The sequence below is a fragment of the Strix aluco genome, chromosome 15 (assembly GCF_031877795.1).
Source record: "Strix aluco isolate bStrAlu1 chromosome 15, bStrAlu1.hap1, whole genome shotgun sequence".
NCBI lineage: Eukaryota > Metazoa > Chordata > Aves > Strigiformes > Strigidae > Strix > Strix aluco.
In genome coordinates this window covers 5,154,028-5,175,193 of record NC_133945.1, presented here as the reverse complement: position 1 = coordinate 5,175,193, position 21,166 = coordinate 5,154,028, and the positions used below count along the sequence as shown (strand labels likewise).

Genomic DNA, 21,166 nt, shown 5'->3' with positions numbered 1-21,166 from the left:
TGAATGTATTGTTCTAACCCAGCTCAACGGCTGCTATCACCAAGCCCAGCTCTGCCCAGTACACAATCTGAGTTATCATCAGCTGAGCAGAATCATGCTGAGCCGAAATCTCAAGGACACAGAAGCAGAGCATATTGATGAAAATTTATTTAAATACACAAGATAAAGACAAACTGACTACAGGCTTCTTATCAGGATTAAATGGCAGACTAGTCCAATGCTGTGTGTGACCCATCCTAGCTAAAGCACTAACAGGGTTCCACCACCCTACATCCCTCATTTGACATGCCCATTTTCAACAAAACATTCTTGGTATTCATAAAAAGGTGACAATTCAGAAAGTTTCATTTAACAACATATAGAAAGAAACTACTTGTTGCCCTAGGAGAAGTCACAACCACATCTGTGTAATACTGCGTAACAGAAATTGCAATGCATCAATTCCAGGGAGAGAAGGAACATTCTTTATGGCAAAAACGTAGATTTTTCTTAGTATCAGCATAACTCAACAAAGATAATAAAGCATACTACTACAAATTCCCACGTACTAGTACATGGAGTACAGAACACATTCTAATGGAGCTGGCTTATGAGATTTGCATGGGTTTATGTGAAGATTATTTGACTTTTCACAACAAGCTGCTATTCAGCAATCCATGTGCCCAAATTTAGGCCAATGCTGGCAGCTTACTGGAGCTTAAGGCTGGTATTCTAACAAGCCCCTGTATTTTTACTATGAAAAGGTAATCAACGGAACAACTCCATAAACTGTGTTTGGGCCATTTCCCCACCGCTGTGACTTACTCTACTGCACGGAGAATACTGGCAAAATATCAGACTACCTGAGAGAGAATATACTGGGATTTTAAACTCCCCTTGCCTTACATTTCAACATTTCCACTTCATAAAGGTGGGTTTCAGTCAACTAAATTAGTTTCACTTAAGGCAGTTGAGCCACAAAAAAGTACCTCCTGGTTACAGCTGAAAAACACTGCTCTCAGAAGATGTGTCATTTGTTCCAAAGCACACCTACTGTTTCCAGAAAAAGCCAGAGCAGATACCTGGACCGATAATACTATATTTAAATGATTTAATTTTTGGTAATTTGCAATGCTTGAAGGAAAACCAGCATGATTTAATAACTTACCAGTGATTTCATTACAGATTTGTTAGTTTGCATAAATATTCAAGTAAACGTATCCAACTGTAAAATAAGAAGGTACTGTGGTGAAGATAATGAGCACAAAGGACACTGTTTATTGATACACTTTAGAATTAGATGCAAGTGTTGTTTAGCATGTTCAATTTCATAATAAAAATTGCTGCTTTCAAAACACAGGCACTGGCTCCACAGCAATTATTGGATTCAGCAGGATGTTGATTTTGGTGAAAAAAACATGAGAAAAATCAAGTGGGCAACCAACAGCCACTTGATCCAAAATAAAATCTATTTCATAAATAGCATGAAATTTTAGAACAGGAAAAAAAAGGGTGTGGATTGGGATTTTAATGTGACCAAAGGGAGAGTGAAGTTCAGTGCCCACTTGAAAGCCTTGATTGTACCAAATCCATGCTCTTGTCTCACCAAACTCAAGAGCATCAGGCTGTGTATCAGCCTGAACACTTATATATTCGCAGCTCTACAATTTGAACAGAAGGGCAGGCTTCCATAGATACATTTCAGCAGGGAACATCCTTTGTCCTTAGCACAAAACTGAGATTCTTTACCTGACCTCTAAGAAAAATTCATCCTGGTACTGAGAGCTACTGGTCGAGGTCCAGACACCCGTGGCTCCTCCTAACTTCAGCAGAAAGCTTGGATGTTCAGACCTGTGTGTACTAGAACTGGGCAGTAACATACCAGCAAACAGCAGGTTGCAGAAGTAGGTCTAAGTGCACTTTCTTACCTCACTTGGTCATTTTAAAATTGTCTATTGCAACAGTATCCAGACTCCCACTTTTAACAGTAAGGATGATTAACCGCTGCCCAAGGAAGCAATAGGTCTTTGTCACTTGAAATAATTAAGAATAACTCTCAATGACAAGCTCCACTGAAACTGAGATTTGTAGTCTTGGCACAGGAATAACTAGCTAAGCTATTTTTTTGGCCCATTTTATAGAGAGGTCATATTTGGTGACCATAACTATTTCTAATGATCTTAAAAGCCAAGAATCCATCAAAGTACTATTAAATTAGAACATGAATTTGCAATTATTTAACAAGCAAAACATAAGACTATTGTGGACAAGTTCCAAGTGTCTGTTACAAGAAGATGGATGGTCTGAGCATCCTGCTGGTGACAGTGCAATATCACCCAGGCATCTCGCCCTTGTGGGAATTGCCCAGCAACTCACTGCTACACTTCAAATGCCGCAATTGTTGCAATGGGCCTTTTTGTTTATCTGTTGTCAGATTTTAAAGCATCAATTCTGGACTAGAAAGGGCACGAGAGATTCAGTGCAGCACCAAACTGCAATAGCGTCATGCAATTTGCTATCCAAAGCACAACATCTATTTGCTCTGTTTAATTGAGCAAGACGAGAGAGCTAAGCACATTTTGCTTGGCTGTCAGAAAAGAAAGAGTTAGCTTGGCAACGAGAACTGGCCAAGGAAACACTTTGGTTGTGTACTAAGCAGAACTGAAGCTCTCCAGGAGCATCAGTTAATCCTGTTGCTATTGCTGAAAATTTTAAAGTAGTGCAAATTTCAAAATACAGTGTAACATGGGTGTTTATTCATTCTACAGACCAAGCAAGCATATGTGGGGGGGGGGGGCTGACAGGAGTGGCACACCAGAAAGTGCTACAGTCAATGAAAAATGCAGTTTTACATCAAATACTTTTTCAAACTGAAATCATATCCTGGGCATAGCGTTGCTCAAAAGAAATATAGGAAATATTTTGAAAAATTCAAAGGATTTATTTTTATATTTTCAAAACAAAATATTTTACTTTTTTTACCTATAGTTTATATAGTCTGCTTTTAAATTGACAAAAAAAGTCTTAAAAAGAAAGAATGCAAGAAAACACATGTGAAGAAGTGTGTAAAAAACTGGGAAAAAAAGATCTGTAAATCAGTAAGCTGATTAGTCTGAAAAAATGTATTTCGGTCTAGAAACATTTCCACTTGTTACTTTTTGCTCAGCAAATGTTTTTTCAACCTTGGATGAACCTGAAAAAAACATCTTGAATTTCTGCTGTGGTCAGTGACCTTCCTTAGCCCTCTCCTCTCACACCAAACCATTATCAGAACAACTCTTCACGTGTCTACACCTGACAATAGTTCTATCAACAGCCTTCACAGTGCTCATCCCAGTAGTGTCTAATATAATGTTTTAAGAGTCACTGTGCCATTAACCACAAGGAAACCAAGCCCTGACCTTCAGTCAATCGGCATTTGTTACTTTACACCAGTTGGATGTGGCAGAAGGGCAGCACACTGTGTGAAACCACATCGTGTATTGGTTTCTTTAAGAGCATCTTATGTGAAATAAAGAATACAAAACCAACAGCAATTTACTTACCATTTATCACAAAAACCATTTCTGTACTGCTGCAAATACTTCATCATGTGTATTTTCATCATGCAAATAATACTCAGAGCCTGATCTGTATCTAGAGTTCAACATCTTTATGTAATTTAAGAACAGTTTTTCATATAACTTCATGTTAGCTTTTCTTTTTAGTGCAGAGGTTTTATGGAGATGCTCTGTCAGAAATAAAAGATGATTTGCAATGTGTGCTAGCAAAAGAAAAAAAGAACCAGGCTGTTTCTGAATCATACTAAACTTTTTTGCAGATTTTATGCGAATACTACGACATATCCATGGGCTTTCTATATTCTTAACACAGACCTGCACAATTCAACCTACATTCCACAGCTCTTCTTTACAAGAAATATGATTTAGGTTTCTCTGGTGTTAGTTCAGCCTGAAACTCAACGGAGAGCTGTTCAGAATTCCTGCAACTTCTGCTGCAGAGAAATGAACTGTTAATTTGCAACCTTTCTTACTAAATTAGCGGGAGATAAGGTCAAAGGATCCAGACAATGAGAGAACTGAATCAATTCCGAAGGTACGCAAAGGTAAGAGTGCTTACAAGGGCAGAACGGATGATGACTTTTATCAGTTAATGGTAACAAATTTATCACCAGATTCCAGCCTATGCTGTTAAAGAGCCTCATTAAGTGTTTTTCAGCTCACAGGGGCAAAGTGTAATGAGAGTTAGAGAACCTTCCCTTTTCCTTGCAGGAGGCACTGGCCCTGTCCTACCCCTCTGTGTAGGAAAGCAATGAAACTGTTCAAACGAAGCTCACTCGACCACTCTGGACCTTCAAGATTCAGCCAGAGAGTCTTAGGATACTGGGAGACTCCAGGCCAGCCTGCCCGCCTTCCACTGGGCGGAGCTGCAAGGGAAAGAATCTAATCCCTTTGTCTCCACAGCCTGTTGCACGAGCAAGGCCAAGTCAGAGCAGGGTCTACTTTAATGCTCCTGTGAGCAGACACAATGTATTCGTTGGGTTGAAGGCCCAGACAACAAAGTCCTAAATTTTTTGACAAACTGAAGATGGAAGAAAATGTAGGACAAAAGCACTTTGCTTCAAGTGCGGGGCATTACTCAAAAACACAAGTGGAATAAAGAAGTATTTTTTCCTCCCAAAACCTACTTTAGAAAGATGTTTCTGAGGGTGAAGAAAAGCCCTCTAATCTTCTTTGTGTCTGTCGCATTAACAGGGCACATCCTATCTTAGAAAGAGGACGTAGCATGCAGAATCTCCAAACATAGGTGAAAGAAGTTTTAAGTGCTCATGCCTGTAGCCCTTTACACCATTTCCCCACAATACACACAATGCTCGCAGTGCTCCTTGATAAAATCACTAACTGCCAGACCAAGGTTGTAGGGCTCTCGGGAGCAGAAACTCCATCCCTTATCGTGTGTCCTATTTCAAGTGTGAATTTCACTATTAACCTCTGGGGGGAGTTCAGGCAGGCGATACTGCACCCATCCTGCTGCTGTTTCTTTGTTTCCTCTTGGGCAAAAAATGTATTTTTCTTGTGACTAGGATCCTGGGATTAACATAACCTGTAGATATATCCCTAATAGGGCACTGTGCCATTTAAGACACCAACCTCTGCATTCTCTTACCAAAGCAAATCTCTTGGTTTTGAATTGTATAAAGGGCATCATTTAGCTAATAATGAGAGGAGGAGAGTGGGGTCTGGTCTGAGGGGAATGCACAGCCTGGTATGTGATCATTATATGTTAGCAAACTGTGGTCTCAGAGAGCTTTACAGCATTCACTAAATTAACCTTACAGCACGCAGTAATGAAGCCATGCTCCGTGCTCATGACTGGGGAAACAGCCTCTGAGAGCCAAATTTATTGTCTCAGTTACACCTCTGCAACTCTGCAGACTTCCACACCATATGCAGATAAAGACAGACTGTAGCTGACAAAGATTACTTGATTTTCCAAGGTTATGGGACAGTCAGTAAATGAGCCAGCACTGAAAATCAGGATCCTGGTGCTCTTACCACTAGAATAAATATGAATTATGACAATTAAGTACTTGAATAAAGATGTATTACGGTAATATTCTTAGGTCGTTAAAAGTCATGATCATATGTTGTTATGTGGCAGTTAAATCACTCACTAAAAAGGCAAGGTTCTTATTATTTCAGAGATGCAAAATGACTGAATAGTTTTCCACAGACAAGGAGAAAACAGATCAGCAATTTTTCACATTATACTTCACACAGCTAATTACTGATGATGGATGTTCTTCTCCTCTTGAACTTATTTGCCCTGGAAACTGTCAGCAGGACTTGGACTTTTTCACTCAAGTAAATCCTTGAAACAATTCCATATTCTTGTAATTTATATTACGAATCCTATGTTTCAGCCAAAACTTCTTCAGCTTTTACTGCATTGACACAAGAAGATGAGATCAAAGATGGGCAGTAATAAGTGAATTTCCTCTTTCATGAGCTTGCTCTGAAAATCTCTGCCAGCAAACAAACTGTGAAGTGCAGCTCTTATGTCCTTACTCAATTTCAGCTTTCATGAACTCTCCCTCTGATCCTGAGAATTAACTTTCCTTCTATTTTCTTCCACTACCATATAAAAATGCACATACTGCAATATTAAATTCACTGGGGTAATTAATGAGGAAGTTCTTGCTGATGCTTGGTTCAAAAGGAGCAAAATCTGGTTTGTTAGCTTCATACAAAATCTCAAGAGGTCGTTATTCCCTTCTGATCCTCAGCTAGAATTCTCATTAATTAAGACTAAGTTTAGAAAAAAAAGAAAAAGCTCCAAATTTTAATTGCATTCACATTTTGCAGGTACACTAAAATCAAGCAAATGCAAGCAGGCAAACGTGGATCCCACTTTGAAGATTAGTGATATTAAAGAGGATTTCAAGCTGAGAGTTTTTCATCTGTGAAAGTTACGATCTGATAGACACATCACAGAATTAGTCTGAACACATAACCAAACTCCATGCCATGCAACGTGGCAGGCTAACTGCTGAGGACAGAGATTACACTCCAGTTTTGCATGGCACACCAGCACATCTGTAATACGAGGCAGTGAAGCACTCCCACAAACCAATGAGACTACTCACCTACACACGAGCATTTTGCTGAGTAGAATCATCTAAAGAAGTTTGTTGACAAACCAACCTTTCATCAGCAATCCCATAGTGCTGGGACAAGTGCTGTGTCCACAGCAAACCCATATAGGCTTTGATAATAGTAAAATGAAGCCTAAAATCTACTCACTGCAATTGCACAGCATGTTTTGTGGATGTCTCTTTTCATCCCTCAGCACTGCAGGTAAAATGTACAAGGCAGAAGAGCATTTCACACAGGTTAGGTTCCCTGTTTCACTGTTGTGCTTTTAAAGTTATTATCATTCCACATTTTCTAACACAGCCTGTTGACTGTCATCTATCCCATGTTCCCTCCACTTCATGCTTGTAAGTGGATACTTATACATGAAGTAGCCAGTACTTAACAATTTCTCTGCTAGTATAAGTTGTGAAGAAATCCCACTTACTTCCACTCTTAAGCAGGTGCTGTTCCTCTTCCTTCAGCCTGTTCTGCATAAGACGTAGCATGTTTGCTGTTTCCTGTAAGAGGTGAAAACAACTGAATTGGAAAAGCTGCCACGTTGCCCAGTCAAGTAGCTAATTGGATGGTCCCACAACTACAGTTAAGGGCACTCACAGGTAGAATGAGAATAGAAAATTTCAGCATTGAAAATATTTTATGAAAAAAAGGTCTTAATTGAAACATGGCAGCTCCTACTTACTTTGCCCAGGAGGGTCAGGATATAAAGCATATACCCAGGTAAAACAGTGCACTGAAAATCAGCCCTACATTCCCACCAGCTGAAACCTCACTTATCACACTGAAAATGAGTTCATTTGTCTCCATCCCACAGAAAATTACTGCTGATACAGAATGGAAGTGGATTTCTTTGGAAAGCAGTCTTTGGTAGTTGTTTTCAACCAATATTCCGTTAAACACCAGAAGTGGTTTGTGAAATGACTGCAGCTTCATAATACACAAACCAAACCAGAATAAATTCACACGTTTCCAAGCACACAAACAAAATGGGAGCAAAAAGCCCTATCGATAAGCTGGAGAAGTATAGTGTGTACTATTCTATAGTGTTTGGGTGCAAAGGAGAACCATGACAGTAAGACTGCACAAGGTGGTTTGGTGATTTCCTTTTTTGAATATAGCAGGTTGTTTGATAAAAATGTGCCAAGAAACACTATTTCAAAGACAGTATGATAAAGTTATGACAAATGCAGTTCAGAGCAAATGGAAAAAGGTAGGTAGAACAGTGGTTGTGCTGAGGAAGAAAAGCAAATCACAAGTCTCAACCCATTCAAATAAAGGCCAATGATAATAAAAAATGTTACAAAAAGGCCCATGAGGACTTCTAAAACCTGCCTTGCACAGACAGCTGAGTAAGAAATGTCACAGCCCGGAAGGCAAGAAGCAAGCCGATGGTAGCAGGGCGGTGGCAGTTAAGACAGACATTCTCCTTCCAGCATAATGGATTAGTAAGAAAACATGGCTGGCTCCATAGACAGTAACTGATGAGAGTAATTTTAATCTTCTAGAATGCGTGCACTTGCAGAACATCACAGACCAGGTAGACTAAAGGGACTATTTGATTGCTGAACACCACAAAGCAATTGTAGGAGGTGTTTCACTGAGTTCATGAAGTTCTCTACCCAGTTAGGTCTAAAATCTAGCAAAGATACCAAGAGACTGAATTTTAGGAGCCAAGGTTCACTACTCCAATAGCAGCACCAAACAGAAAAATGTATTTTTAATGACATCTAGTTTAAATTTGGGTAATGTTAATGGCAAATAGAAATCTAAACATGACAGAGTAGGTGAGATACGAATGCATACAATCAGATTCAGATAGAACCTACAGTACTAAACAGATGACAAACAACTGATGGAAGGATTTAGCCACAAATCTGGCTCCTTTTAGTCTCTTCAATTCCAGTCAAGCAAGACAAGTAGATGGGAAAGCTAATTAACTGCGGATTGAACTAAGATTTTTCTGAGTCTTTGATTTTTCCATGCAAAATATGATTATAATTAAAAACACCAGTTGCTTTGACATGGTCAAATCTGCACTTTTACAGTGGATTTGCAGAAACAGGGACTCAGTTGGAATATTCATGGGACAGAGGAAAGAAAGTAAGAAGAGCATCTGAAAATGGTTGAACCTTTTTACACTTTCAGGTGGAAACATGTATCAATACTTATGGCAATAGGGCGCTAGCTGAGAAGGGAAAATCTCCTCCCACCAACCTCTAAGCAGCAGCAAACTACCAAGTCCCACCCAGCACACAAGGAAGATGCTGGAAACAGAGGCCTGGGGACTGGCTGGCATGATGCATCACAACTTGGCATAAACATCTATGTCTTGGGAGTTGAAATCCACACTGAAAAAGCCTGAAGAGAAGACGCTTACAGGCAGTAAGGGGAAGTGATATAAATCACCCATACCTGGTGAGAAACACAGCTCAGTGCCTCTCTCAAGGCCACAGAGGGAATAAATTCTGGACCAAAAATCCGCTTCGGACAGCCATGCAAATTGTCTGTCATACAACCTCTCCTGTACTAATAAAGACAGCGGCTCCATGGGTGCTAGGAAGACTGCTAATGATTGCTTGGGACTGTAGAAATAACACTGCTAAACCAAAGCAGGCATGACACCTTCCAGGGCTATAAAGCAGAAAGGTCATGATGCAAAATCATACTGAATGAAACACTCCAGCAGTAACTTCCAACAATATAAACTGTTGAAATCTCTGAAGTGATGGATATGTGTTCTGCAGGAAGATGCTAATTCCATCTGCAAGAACAAGGAAGGAAAAGGCACAAGCATATTTTTGTAACTTGTTTCATGCAGATTCAGAACATTTTAAATACCCTGTTTAGGAAACTACTCTTCTTTATTAAATTCCTTCTGTAAGGAACAAATAAATGACAGTGAGGACAGAAGAGTGTGACCGAAGATTAAAGGGAAGATGCAAGGCTGCTGAGGACGGTGTGGTTATGGTAAGGGGGCCAACAAAGGTTATCTGGCTCCTCTCGGTCCATGCTGTTGACCGTGATATAAGTGACCTCCATATAGCAGCAACACATCTGCACCCTGCCTGCAAATCTGCACAGCTCAGTTCCACTGAGAAGGGTAACCACTGCAATGATTAACATTTTCCATCCCCTTCAGTGTTGGCAAAGTCTTTTTAAAGACTGATGAAAGTCAAAATGAATGTGGACAGGAGGCAAAATTTTCAGAGCTTTCTAGCTACCAGAGTTTCCTTCAGTCTCTGTAGCACATGCCCATTCCAAGACCTCCCTCTGCAACTTGTGGGTCTCAACATTTTCTGACTGAGCCTCACAGCTGTTATCTTCTTTCCCTACCTCTTCCTCCCTATCTAGTTTCTCGCAGTCAGTCTTAAGATTTAAAGATGGTCAGCAATTTAAACAAGTCTTGCCCCTGCCCCAGCAAACATTTACAATACAGTCTCCCCACTGCTATGTCTTCGGGACAAAGGGAGTAAGTGAGGGGATCAATCAGCCATCTGAATCTCAACCCTACTGGCTGTTGCAGCCTACACAGTGCATATGGCAAAGAAAATCTACAGGGAGGAAAAAAGGAAGAATATTTCCCAATTGTCATGGGGACAAATTCATAAACCCAGAAAACATTTCTAAAATGTTCACACACCAGTGAAATAATGGGTACAGATATAATCATTGCCTAGTACTGTAATTCCAGGCACATGTTAAGACAGCTGAAACCAGCAATTCAAATTCAGTCAAATAAGCAGTCACCCTGCACCGCTTGCTCCTTCCCTTTTATCACTCTTCTGCTCTGGTGCAAGCATTTGTGCAGTGACACAAAAGAAACCTGGTGAAAACTAATCCATCAAAACAACATTAAGCCAGGCAAATTCTCCACTGCAGTTCAGCATGTGGTTACACAAATTCCTGACTGGCACAACAAAGGACGGGGTGTTGCAGTTGTGGGAAAAACAGCAGTGGTACGAAGATGAGATACTGTTTGTTTCAGCTTCAGTGCTGAAACTTATGGACTTAAAATACAAGAGAAATGAAGTCTAAGAAAAAGGTTTAACCGTACAGATGAGCCACTTCTCCCCCCTTCCTCTATCCTCTTACTTGTGCTACTGACAGCAGCTCAGCTGACCTCAGAGCAAGCCAGCCCAGAGACTTAACTGGCAGGAATCATCTTGATTTTCTACTGGTTCAGATTTCTGAATAGCTCAATGCACGGTCGGTCAAATGCCGCTGTCAGCCCAAGGGAGCTGCTGAGACTACATCCTCCCTTTCAACAGCAGCCCATGACTCCATCAGTTGAGCTGTGCTGCCAGACTACACCCTGCAAAAGCTTATCAAAAACTGCAGCAACAAAAACTTGTTTCAGAAGGGCAGCCCCAAACCAGTTGGAACCAGGATAGCATCAGTTAAGTGCTGTTTATAGTCCTTAACAAGTAAGATCTTTAAAGGAGGGGGCAGAAGTTATGGCAGATCATATATCTAGAAAGTAAACAAAATTTATCACATAATTTTTTGAAGTTACGTACTGACTTAAAAGAACCTGCAGAGAAATCTGAGCTCCGTTAAATTAGTGAAAGAATTATTACTACAGCTTCGTTGGTTTAAGATTTTGGGTTTAAAAACAATGACAACTTTTAAACAGCTGAGTAAGCAGCAGTTTCAGCTTCTCTCTCTCCTTGTTACTTTTAACGACTGCAATCATTAGGCTGCATTTTTTGGCTTGACCTGCTTCCACCTTCACTGCAGACACTGCTCCCCACACTTTACATTATCTTAAGAGATGTCATTTATATCAGCTCAGTGAAAACAAGGCCATGCTAATCAGAGGTGTTTTTCCCTTTCAGGCTGGCCACTTCTGTGTGACCCAGGGCTTCTGAAATGTGACAAGGGAGAAAAGCTGAGGGTGTGACGACCGTAATGCTGTGGATGCTCTTTCAACACACAATGTCCTACAATGGACTTGAATAGACTAGCACTCTGCACAGGACAAGTCACGTTTTCTGTGCAGAGCGGCAGAGTGACAGCTCCATAAAACAAGAGATGTGGCCTTGACCTTGTGAAGCACCCACAGGGAACGGCCTGGGTGCCCCAGGATGCTGTATGGGCAGGAGCCAACATTTAAGCACCCTGTTCAGTCTCTCCAGTAAACAAACAAGACTGAAATGCTGCAGGCAAACACTGCACGTATCTCACTCTATAAGCAAACTTTACCCAAATTAAGTGGGAGCATACACTGTGGAATCAGAGTGTCACATTAACGCAATTAAATTGCCAATTCACACAAAACCAGAGCCAGCCTGCCCCGTCAGAGGGGGCTCCCTGGCCTTTCAGGACACCAGAGATTACTGAGGCTGAAAATCCTGCTTCAGAGGCAGACAGATCTCTGCTGAGATGGGACTTCTCCTCCTCTGTCTCATACAGTATGCAGCCTTTTCTAGGTGTAAATCTGCCCTTTAACGACTAAGCAAATCAATCACTTTGCAAACTCAGAGCATACAGCCTAGTGAAATAGGCAGCAAGGCAGGACTTTGTTGCTAATGCTCAGTCCCCCAGAACAACCCCGGCTCCCAGGGACCTTCAGAAGTTCCCAGCCCAACCTCCTGCTCAAAAGCAGGATCAGCAACAAGATCAGATCACAGTGCTCAGGGCTTGAGCTTGTTGGGTCTTAAAAACCTGCAAGGAGAGAGACCAGTCATCCTGTCTGGGCAACCTGTTCTGATACCTGACTATCCAAACAATGAAAAAATTTCCTTATATCAAGTCAGAACTATTTTTCATTCCTAGTAATTTGTCCATGCCTTTTAGCATAAGGGTTCAGTTCACCTTAGTCACCAGTTATGTCGCCAGCTTTCCATAGCAGGCACCTCATCTTGTGGCACACAAACAGCCTATATACAGTCAATAGCAACAGGAAATAAAGACTTCTTTTGTTGACAAACTAGGACTAACAAAGGCTTTTAAAAGAAATACATTTCACTTATGTTTACCATCAGCTGTGCCCAACTCAGCAAGAATGTTACTCGTCTTCTACAGCCCACTGAATACACTAAAGAAAAATGTGTGTTTTTTGTAGAATGGAGTTTGAATGAGCACAGTACAGATATTCTGTATGTCAATCTACTTTAACTGGCAAAGCAGATGGCTTTACATCTCATATCTGATTATGAAAGACTTTGGAAAACCTCAGTAAAACAAAACACGCAGCTGTTTGGCAGCATGTTTTAATATAATCTAACCTATTGCTCTACAGACAAGTCAAATGTCAATTATGGGTTCCCACAGCAGGATGAATGGGAGTCGGCTTTGAAAAATCTTTTTACAGAAAGCTATACAAAAGCAGAGCCTGAGAAATGTTTTTTCATCGATTGCCTATTTTTTGTAATTTCTTTGAGAGAAGAATTACTGAACAGCATGCAGTTACAACTACATGCAAACTACACACAACTATGTGCAGGGTCTGGGGTGGAGGGGATTGCTTGGGGTTTTTTTTTTGTTTTTAACAGAGGCCAATATGCCACGATGGAGAATATCCTCCAGCAGCAGACCCACAGACAACTAGCTCTGCCACTAACTTGGTGTTTGACTTAAGGCGAGTGATCCAGGATTTGAATAAGCCACAATTTCTTGACTGACAGTTCTTTATGATATACCTAACACTGCTAAGTATTGTTTTAAACACTAAAGTTGCTGAAATCATGAGATTGAAAACAACTCTGTCCCTGCAGATTGCAAAGCAGCAAGTCTAAAAAGACTCAAAACCAGAAAGAAGTGATGCAGCATTTGATAATTTAAAATATCTCAATTTAATTTTTTTTTTAAAAAGTTAACCTCAAAGTTTTGTTGGGAAAGTTGTGGAGGAAACATCACGGGGATTTTGAATACAAAGAATCTGCGTCCTGCAGCCAGCTGGCACACAACACGGGTACCACTAAGTAGAAAGAAAAGGGAAAGAAGTGGGGAAAATAGGAAGGGGATAAGTATGAAAGAACAACAGGACAACAACTGGAGCTCACTGACTTTTTTTTGTTTGGATACTACCATTTCAGTTTTTGCCTAGGGTATTCCTTCTGTTCTCAGACATCCTCCCAACCCCAGAAATCTCTCTAGACATCTCTATGTATAACCTTTTCATCTTAGTAAGGGAAAACAATCTTTCCTTCTGTTTGTTTTTTGTTTTGTTTTGGTTTTTTTTTCACTAGTGATTTGCTAGAGAATAGTGGTAATCCTACTGCTTTGTAGTACACTTAAAGAGAACCAATCTGATGATGGATTGAACCACCTCATCTTCACCTTGCCTATTAATCTCAGCAGCTGTTTCTTGTTTTGTTATAGAACAAAGCAGCTGAGATTAGCTCTTGCTACATGCACACAATGGGATTTGTTTTTCATAATTGAGTGTTGCCACTCGTTCAGCTGGGGTGAGATATAAGGACGAGGAGAAATTGTGCGGTGCCTGAACAGAGAATGTGACAGTACTCTTAAATCGGAGGAAGCCTGCTAGGTACAACAGAAAGGTAAGTGAACACAACATTGAGGCTGCACAGCTAAAGTTCATGATAGCATGAGGTACCCACCTACCTGGAGCTGGTTTTTAAGAATAGAAGATGATGCTTCCTATCATGCTGAACTACTATTAAATACCTCACCCTACATTCGTGCCCAGTTTTATGATTTGAATTGGAACGTGGCCATAGTTATGCTTGACTAAAAGTGACTGCAATGCTACGGGTTTTGTTCCTTTTTAGTCTGTTGAGGAATGAAGACTAGGGGAGAGGTAAGATCCATGAAAAAGCAGGGCAGAAGAATCTTTGCTAATAGGCTTGCTAACCTATGAGGAGGGCTTCAAACTAGGTCTGTGAGGGAACGATGATGATGATAGCTTGACAAGAAATGGGGGCACTGTGAACAGTGAAGGGGAGGCTGTGGTACGTTGCTTGTGAAGGCAGCACAAGCAGGATCCCATCTCAAGTGCCTGAACACAAGTACATACGTGACAGCAAACAAAACAGGAGGAACTCAAAGGTGCATAGCTTTGATGCCATCAGGATTACAGAAATATGATGACAGCTTCCATGTGTGGAGGGTTGCACTAGATGGATCTAGGCACTCTAGAAAGGACAGGCTGGGAGGTGGGGGAGGAGGGGTTGCTCCTCCTGCAAAGCAGCAGCCTGAATGTGCTGAACATTGCCCTCTGGTAAGTGATGAGCCCTTTGAGAGTTTATGGTTAAGAATCAGAGGACAAATTGCTGACCTATAAAACAACACAGATCATGCCGCATAAACTAATACTCATTTTAACCTTGAACTTTTAAACATTTATTGTTAGCAGATCACTTCAGTAAAAAAAAACAAAACCAAAAGTCACAGCTGGCAGTATTACCAGAGGGGTCTTTTGGTTTCCTGTCTCTTGTCTATAGTCATTTGACTGGGACTTTTGTTTTCCTACAAAAGTTACCAACATTGAAAATTAAAAAATTCCTTTCCATATCACACAATGCACTCAGTAAGTAGTGTAGAACCACAGGGAAGATGGCTTACAACTACTTAAAGACAGCAATAAAACAGGACCCTGGCCTTCTGGCATAGAGACAGATTTTGCATCTAGAGGTTATTCTTCGACTGATGATGCCACCTCAGTAATTCTGAAGTGTTATCACTGTGATAGAGCTTTCTCATGAATACAGAAGCAGCAAACTCCCCCAAAACCCCAGTCTTAGATGAAGTACAGTGCTTTGGAGAACGTAGTCTCAAACAAATGAGCCACTGCTCCAAATACAGAGTTCTGCACCAGAAGAGAAAACATGAACTTGTTCCAGCAGATTCTCTGGATCCCTCATCAAGGTTCATACTAATAAATACATAGCTTTTACAGCCATTTATATACATCTTTACCATTTTGGTCTGAAGAGTGTCTGAAAGCCATCACCACTGGCCATTTAAACTTTTTTAGAGGTCATCTTTCCAGTGGATGAGCACACATTGAATGAATTGAAAATCAGCAGCCTCTATTATAAGTCTCCTCCTTATTCTCATTAGTCCCATCTTCTCCCTTGCTTTCATGTGCTGAAACAGTCATCGCTCTCATCATTAACAGTCATTTTACAGTAATCATTTCTATTGAAACACATATAAAGCATATTTGAGAGTATTTTATACACTTAACTGATCCTCACCAGAAATTCACCAACTGTTACCATAATACTGGCACCACCAGTGTCAGTGGAAGGGGATGATGGGGATTTATTTCTGCTGTAATGTCATTATTTTAAATTATTAATTTTTTAATTATGATTTTTTTTAAAATCTTGAAACTCTTCTTCTGTCCCAGCTAGCCATTCCCTGTCATTGATGTGCCTATTTTTCAAAAGAATCAAATTCTTTTGAAAAATAGCAAATCTTATGCTACTTTACAACATGACTCTGTCTTTCCAGATTATTCTTTTCCTGTGTTAAACTCTGCTAACCTTGCATTTTGCTGCTTTTTGTGGAAGAATTATTCACTAAGAGTACTGTAATACAGTAAAAATACTTCAATAAATGGGGCAGAAGAGTATTTGTCATTCAAGCTGACAGAATAGCACTTAGCCAAGTGACACACCAAATGTGACTTAGCAGGCTCAGTAGGAGACTGAACAGCGTTCATGTTGGTCAGTTCACCACAGAATGTAGCATCCTCCCCGAATAAATTCTGACACAGCAACTCCAGCGATCACATTTATCAAACAATTAGATCTGTTAGATCACTACTGAAGTGCATTTTTTATCAACAAGTCACAAAAATACCTCAAAAGCTTCTTGAAAGGTTTATCTTTTCAAGGAAATACATGTTGATTAACTGAACTTCATTCATGCTATCATGAAAATTACAAAACATTTTAGCTTTTTGCCTCATGTAAGTGAAATGTATCATAAAGGAAAGCTGTCATAGTAAAAAGATCTAGCATGGGCTCTTATGATGACTTTTTTTTCTGGGAAAAAGCCTTTAGGAAGGTAAACTGCTATCAAGGATCTGCGGGAAAGTGGAGAAAGAAACAGGGTGCCCAGCTGAGCCGTTGCATAGGGTCATGAGAGTAGCAGAAGGCATAGATAGGAAAAGATGCAATTTATGGCCTAGGCTATCTACACTGATGCTATTCTTACATAGCAGCTCTTAAAGATACCACACTCAGGCTACATGAAGCCAGACAGTGAAGCGTATTCAAAAAACACACTTAAACTAACAGGATGCATCACAATCCTCAGCAAGTATTTTAAAATTAGATTGGTTTAACGTTTCTCACATACACTTCTTCCTAAAGCTTCCATAATTACTTAGCAAGTTCTGACTTCAGTACATCCAGCTCAAACACTGTAATAACCACTTTTCGCAGAACAGATAAATTGGAGTTGGAAGTGAATAGCACACTTCATAACCTGAAGTTGAGAGGTGGCATCCTGAGACTTAAGGCAGACCAGTTACTGCTCCTCTTGAATAAGCAGACTGCGCATGAAGGTCTCGCCTAGACATTAATACTTTCCCTTTGGGAACTCAAAAGGAAGAAACAAAACAGAAAGGGCAAATTAGCTCAGGGGGATGAATTCCAACTTGACAATAGTTTGTTCTTGCACTATGGAAAGGGTTTCCTGACTCGCCTATAGACTAGGGTGCCATTTTCATACTTTGTATGAACTCTCTTTGCTTCTCTCTACAGCTCTCCCCTCATCCTCATAAAGTAAAGAAGTAATTCTCCCAGTGGCATGTTTCTTGAGCAACTGTTGATGCAATATAAAAGCTTTCTGCACAGGTTACTCCACTTTCTTCTGTGCCTACACATTACACATTTTCGATTAGAACAAACGGTGACCAAATTAGCTGTGCATTCTCTGTCCTTGGAGGCTTTCAAGACTGGCCTGGATAAAGTCGAGCAATGTGGTCTGATGCCATAGCTGACCTGGCTTTGAAAAGAATTAATCTGTGAATAAGTGACCAAGAAAGCAGGTTTAAAAGTTATTTAGCTAATTTGACTGGTTTTCTATTAAAAATCCCACAAAACCAAAGAAACCCAAACTTTCCACACCTCAAATACTCCTCTCCACTGCTGTACTGTGCTTGTTTTGGGTTATATATTAGGATGCATGGCAATTCAAGGAATTTGACATAAGCTACATGAAAGCTCCCCCAGAAAGGATACTAGTCCATCTCTGTGTAATCTTATCCCCTTCATTACGAGTTCTGGAGTTAACTCTGGTTCTGATGAGCTTGAGGCTTCAAATCTTCCTTTACTCCATGAACTTCTCTCTTCTTTCTCTCTGAAGCTCCAATGATTAGGATCCCTTCTTGCATGCACCCACGCACTGTATTTTCATTACTTCCTGGGCCAGCCAGTTCTCCCCCACACCTGTGTGTGCATTTGCACAGTATGGATCACTTTTCAGCCTGATGTAGCTTTTCCCTTGACTATTGCCATTGATTCAACAATAATGGGAAAGAAACACCATAGATATGGAAAAGCCATACAGATGACGTATACCAAATGCTTCTGCTGAACTAATTTTCCAACACTTCTCCTAGAGCACACTTCGCTGTGCCACTGATGAGAGCTGTCTCATTATTCACATGAATTGGGCCATTTTGAGAGCAAGGCGTTTTGCACTGTCATGATTCACCACAACAAGTACCAGCATAAATGGCAGCACAGGGATCCTGCCTACAGGTACATCTAGCATGTTTATGCTAGGTTAAGGTTTTCCTTTCAGATGCAGCAAGATCCAGATTCAATAAAGCTGGCTAAAGGTTTGAAGTCAAAGGCCCCAAGAGGACGCAAGAAATACTCCTGAACCATCTAGGAACCACAGGTCAGAGCCAAGGGAGCAGAACGTTAGAGGAAAAACAGCACTGAGCACACCGCTGAGGATTTATGTGACTGTCTATGACAGGGCATAGCTCAAGAGGATTGCGAAGAGACAGAAGACAAAAGGATTGGTAGGGCCCTGGCAGAGATTGCAAGATGAGACTAGTCGAGATCACAGGCCTTTAAATCATCTGCCAGCACTGAAGAGAACTCTAAACAGAACTAAGAAAAAAAAGAACAAAAGAAAGGCCCAGAATAACATTTTCTGCCCAGAATTTTTCAGTTAAAATGCTCTCAATACAAAAAGCTTCAAGTCAGCAATAACACCCAGGAATTCACTACTGCCTAAAATAATGTCACAGAGGATGGACTTTATCCGGTGAATCAAATGTATTCATCATTACCATAATGACAACTCCTTTCCACTTTTCTTATTTGCTTTTGTGGAAGATATGAATTATAATGACTCAATAACAGCTCATTGAGCATTCCCTTCATGTATTACATTTTTATTGTACCAAGCTTACAAGCAATATTGCTTGGATGTGCGATTTATTTCAATTAACGTACAATTCTGTAATGTAAACCTGAGGTCAGTTTGCAGCGTCTGAAGAAATTATCACGCAAATTAATGTTGATTGGAAGTTAGTAGTCACAGCTGTGTCTTCTTCACCACCATAAAGCAGCACTGTCACATTACTGCTAGAATCTAACATCAGAATTATCCTCTCCCTGCATCACAGGCAGTACAAACCCTTACGTGTTTGAAGAGGAGTCAGGATTATTCGCTCTTTTCAAGGAGAGAGCTTATTATATTAAAGAGTAGTTGTTCTTGGTGAACTTGATGGTTCCAGGAACTGATAATGGAATCTGCTGCCTTCCATCTTGAGATCAATTAGCTCCAATACAGCCCATGTTTCTTATAGCAAAGAATCTCTTCAACACGTGGCTGACGCACACTTCGGTTTATTTCTTATTTCCCACCAGTCAAGCCCCAAATTAAGAGGCAGTGCCAGCAAACCCCCCTCTAACAGTCTTGTTAGAGCCCTAGCACAGGAATTAAAGACCTGGTTTTTATGATTTCTCCAGCTTGAAAACATTTGTACTCCTAGTTCCTGCTTGCCAGAAGAGTGCTCAAGCTACTAGCTTAGAAGACTGGGATAAAACTATTTTTAAATAACTCATTGTGGTGGGTTAGAGAAGAAGAAAGTGAAGATGACTAATGATGCAGACAAATCTCTCTTCTGAAAGGGGATGGCAAGCACTGTTTTTAGGACTGTTCACATGCATCAGGCTATAATTCTTCAATACAAAACAAGGAAGTAATCATCTCTGGGCAACCCACGATCTACAACAACATCAGGTTTCACCTTATACGTCCTTATTCTCTAGTTTCAGTAACTCTCTGTTCTTCACATAATCACCCAGCCTAAGTAGTAGGGGCACAGGATAGCTTCATTCCAGCCTACTCCACAGATTAAGAAACAGGAGCTGTTGGTTTAAAAAATCCATGTGGCTGAGCAGGAACTGAGATGTAGGATGCACTTTATGAAGTCCTTGTTTTTTGTTAGAAGATGGCCACCAGCAGGTAAAGTGAATGCAGCACTGCCAAAGTGAGTTAGACCCTGCTTAACAGGCCAGGCTCTGACCAGGTCAGGTTTCTTCTCAGTCCTCTCAAAGTCAGGTTTATCCTCAGTCCTCTCAAAGCTTGAGTAGGAGACAGGCATATCACTCTCCAGGTCAACCAATTTTAAAAAAGGAGGGTCTCAGAATGTAGTGGCCTAAAATGGAGGTTTCCATTGATTTCAAGACTACATCGTACTCAAGGTAAGCCCAAACAAGAATGTAAATGCATTTCTAGCAAAACAAACACAGCTCACAGGCCCTAGGCAGAAAGGTGTAACTGTTTGCCCTTGAATTTCTTACCTTTCCTTAGTCCAGATGTTTGACCCTGCTTTAATGCTTCTGAAATGGTATGGCTCACAATTTGGCCCACTGGTTATCTCAATATCAGAATCCTCTTCAAAGAATCCCGACAGTATCCTGGAGCTCTCAGAGAAGAAGGCAATGGCTGTGCAAGGTGCAGTCATTCACACTGCCAGCCTGTGCCGCGCTAGGTGAGCGTTAGTCAAGGGTTCTGCCAGGACACCTCCTCAAGAGGTCTGCTGTTCATACATGCATAGTGTTTAATTTTCATGTTTCACAGAATTGAACTAGAAATTGTTTCTATACGGCTAGAAAACTGAGAATTATTCTACTATTTAACATTTAAAAACTCAAACCTTACTGTTTTGCACATTATGAGATTACTCATGCTTGTGCAAATCAAAATGCTAGTCTCATAGCTACTTTTCTCTGCTGCTAAGTACCAGTAGCAGAGCATAAACCTCCTAAATTTCATATACATAATTTTAACATTACCTACTTACATTATTTGGTGCAAATCACTTGCAAAATATCAGTCCCAAAATAAAAGTTATTTTAATTTTTTCTTTCAACCAATTCCTTGGTTTTTAATCACCTATTAAAAGGTCTCTCACAATGACTTTTATGTGTTGATTTCTGGAGAAAAAAAAAATTATCTGCTTTATCAGTGTTGCTTCAAGTGATCTGATTGTCTCCTATTTTGAGTGAATTTCAAGCTAGATTTCTGTTACATAATTCACACATCTAAAGTACTTGTGAATATTCAAAAGCTTAATGCAGGCTGAC

General features: G+C 40.4%; 1 protein-coding gene across 5 annotated transcripts in view; it reads right to left on the bottom strand.

Annotated features, from left to right (window-relative positions):
- CLUAP1 (clusterin associated protein 1) overlaps positions 1-21,166 on the bottom strand; it is a 70,714-nt gene that overhangs the window by 16,840 nt on the left and 32,708 nt on the right. For 4 of the 5 annotated variants that reach the window (XM_074841236.1, XM_074841237.1, XM_074841240.1 and 1 more), the window contains exon 9: positions 7,060-7,132. In XM_074841236.1, coding sequence (XP_074697337.1) covers positions 7,060-7,132 — 73 coding nt within the window. Of the gene's footprint in view, positions 1-6,625; positions 6,658-6,782; positions 6,831-7,059; positions 7,133-21,166 lie in introns of all 5 variants that reach the window. The other variant, XM_074841238.1, reaches the window with a different exon arrangement.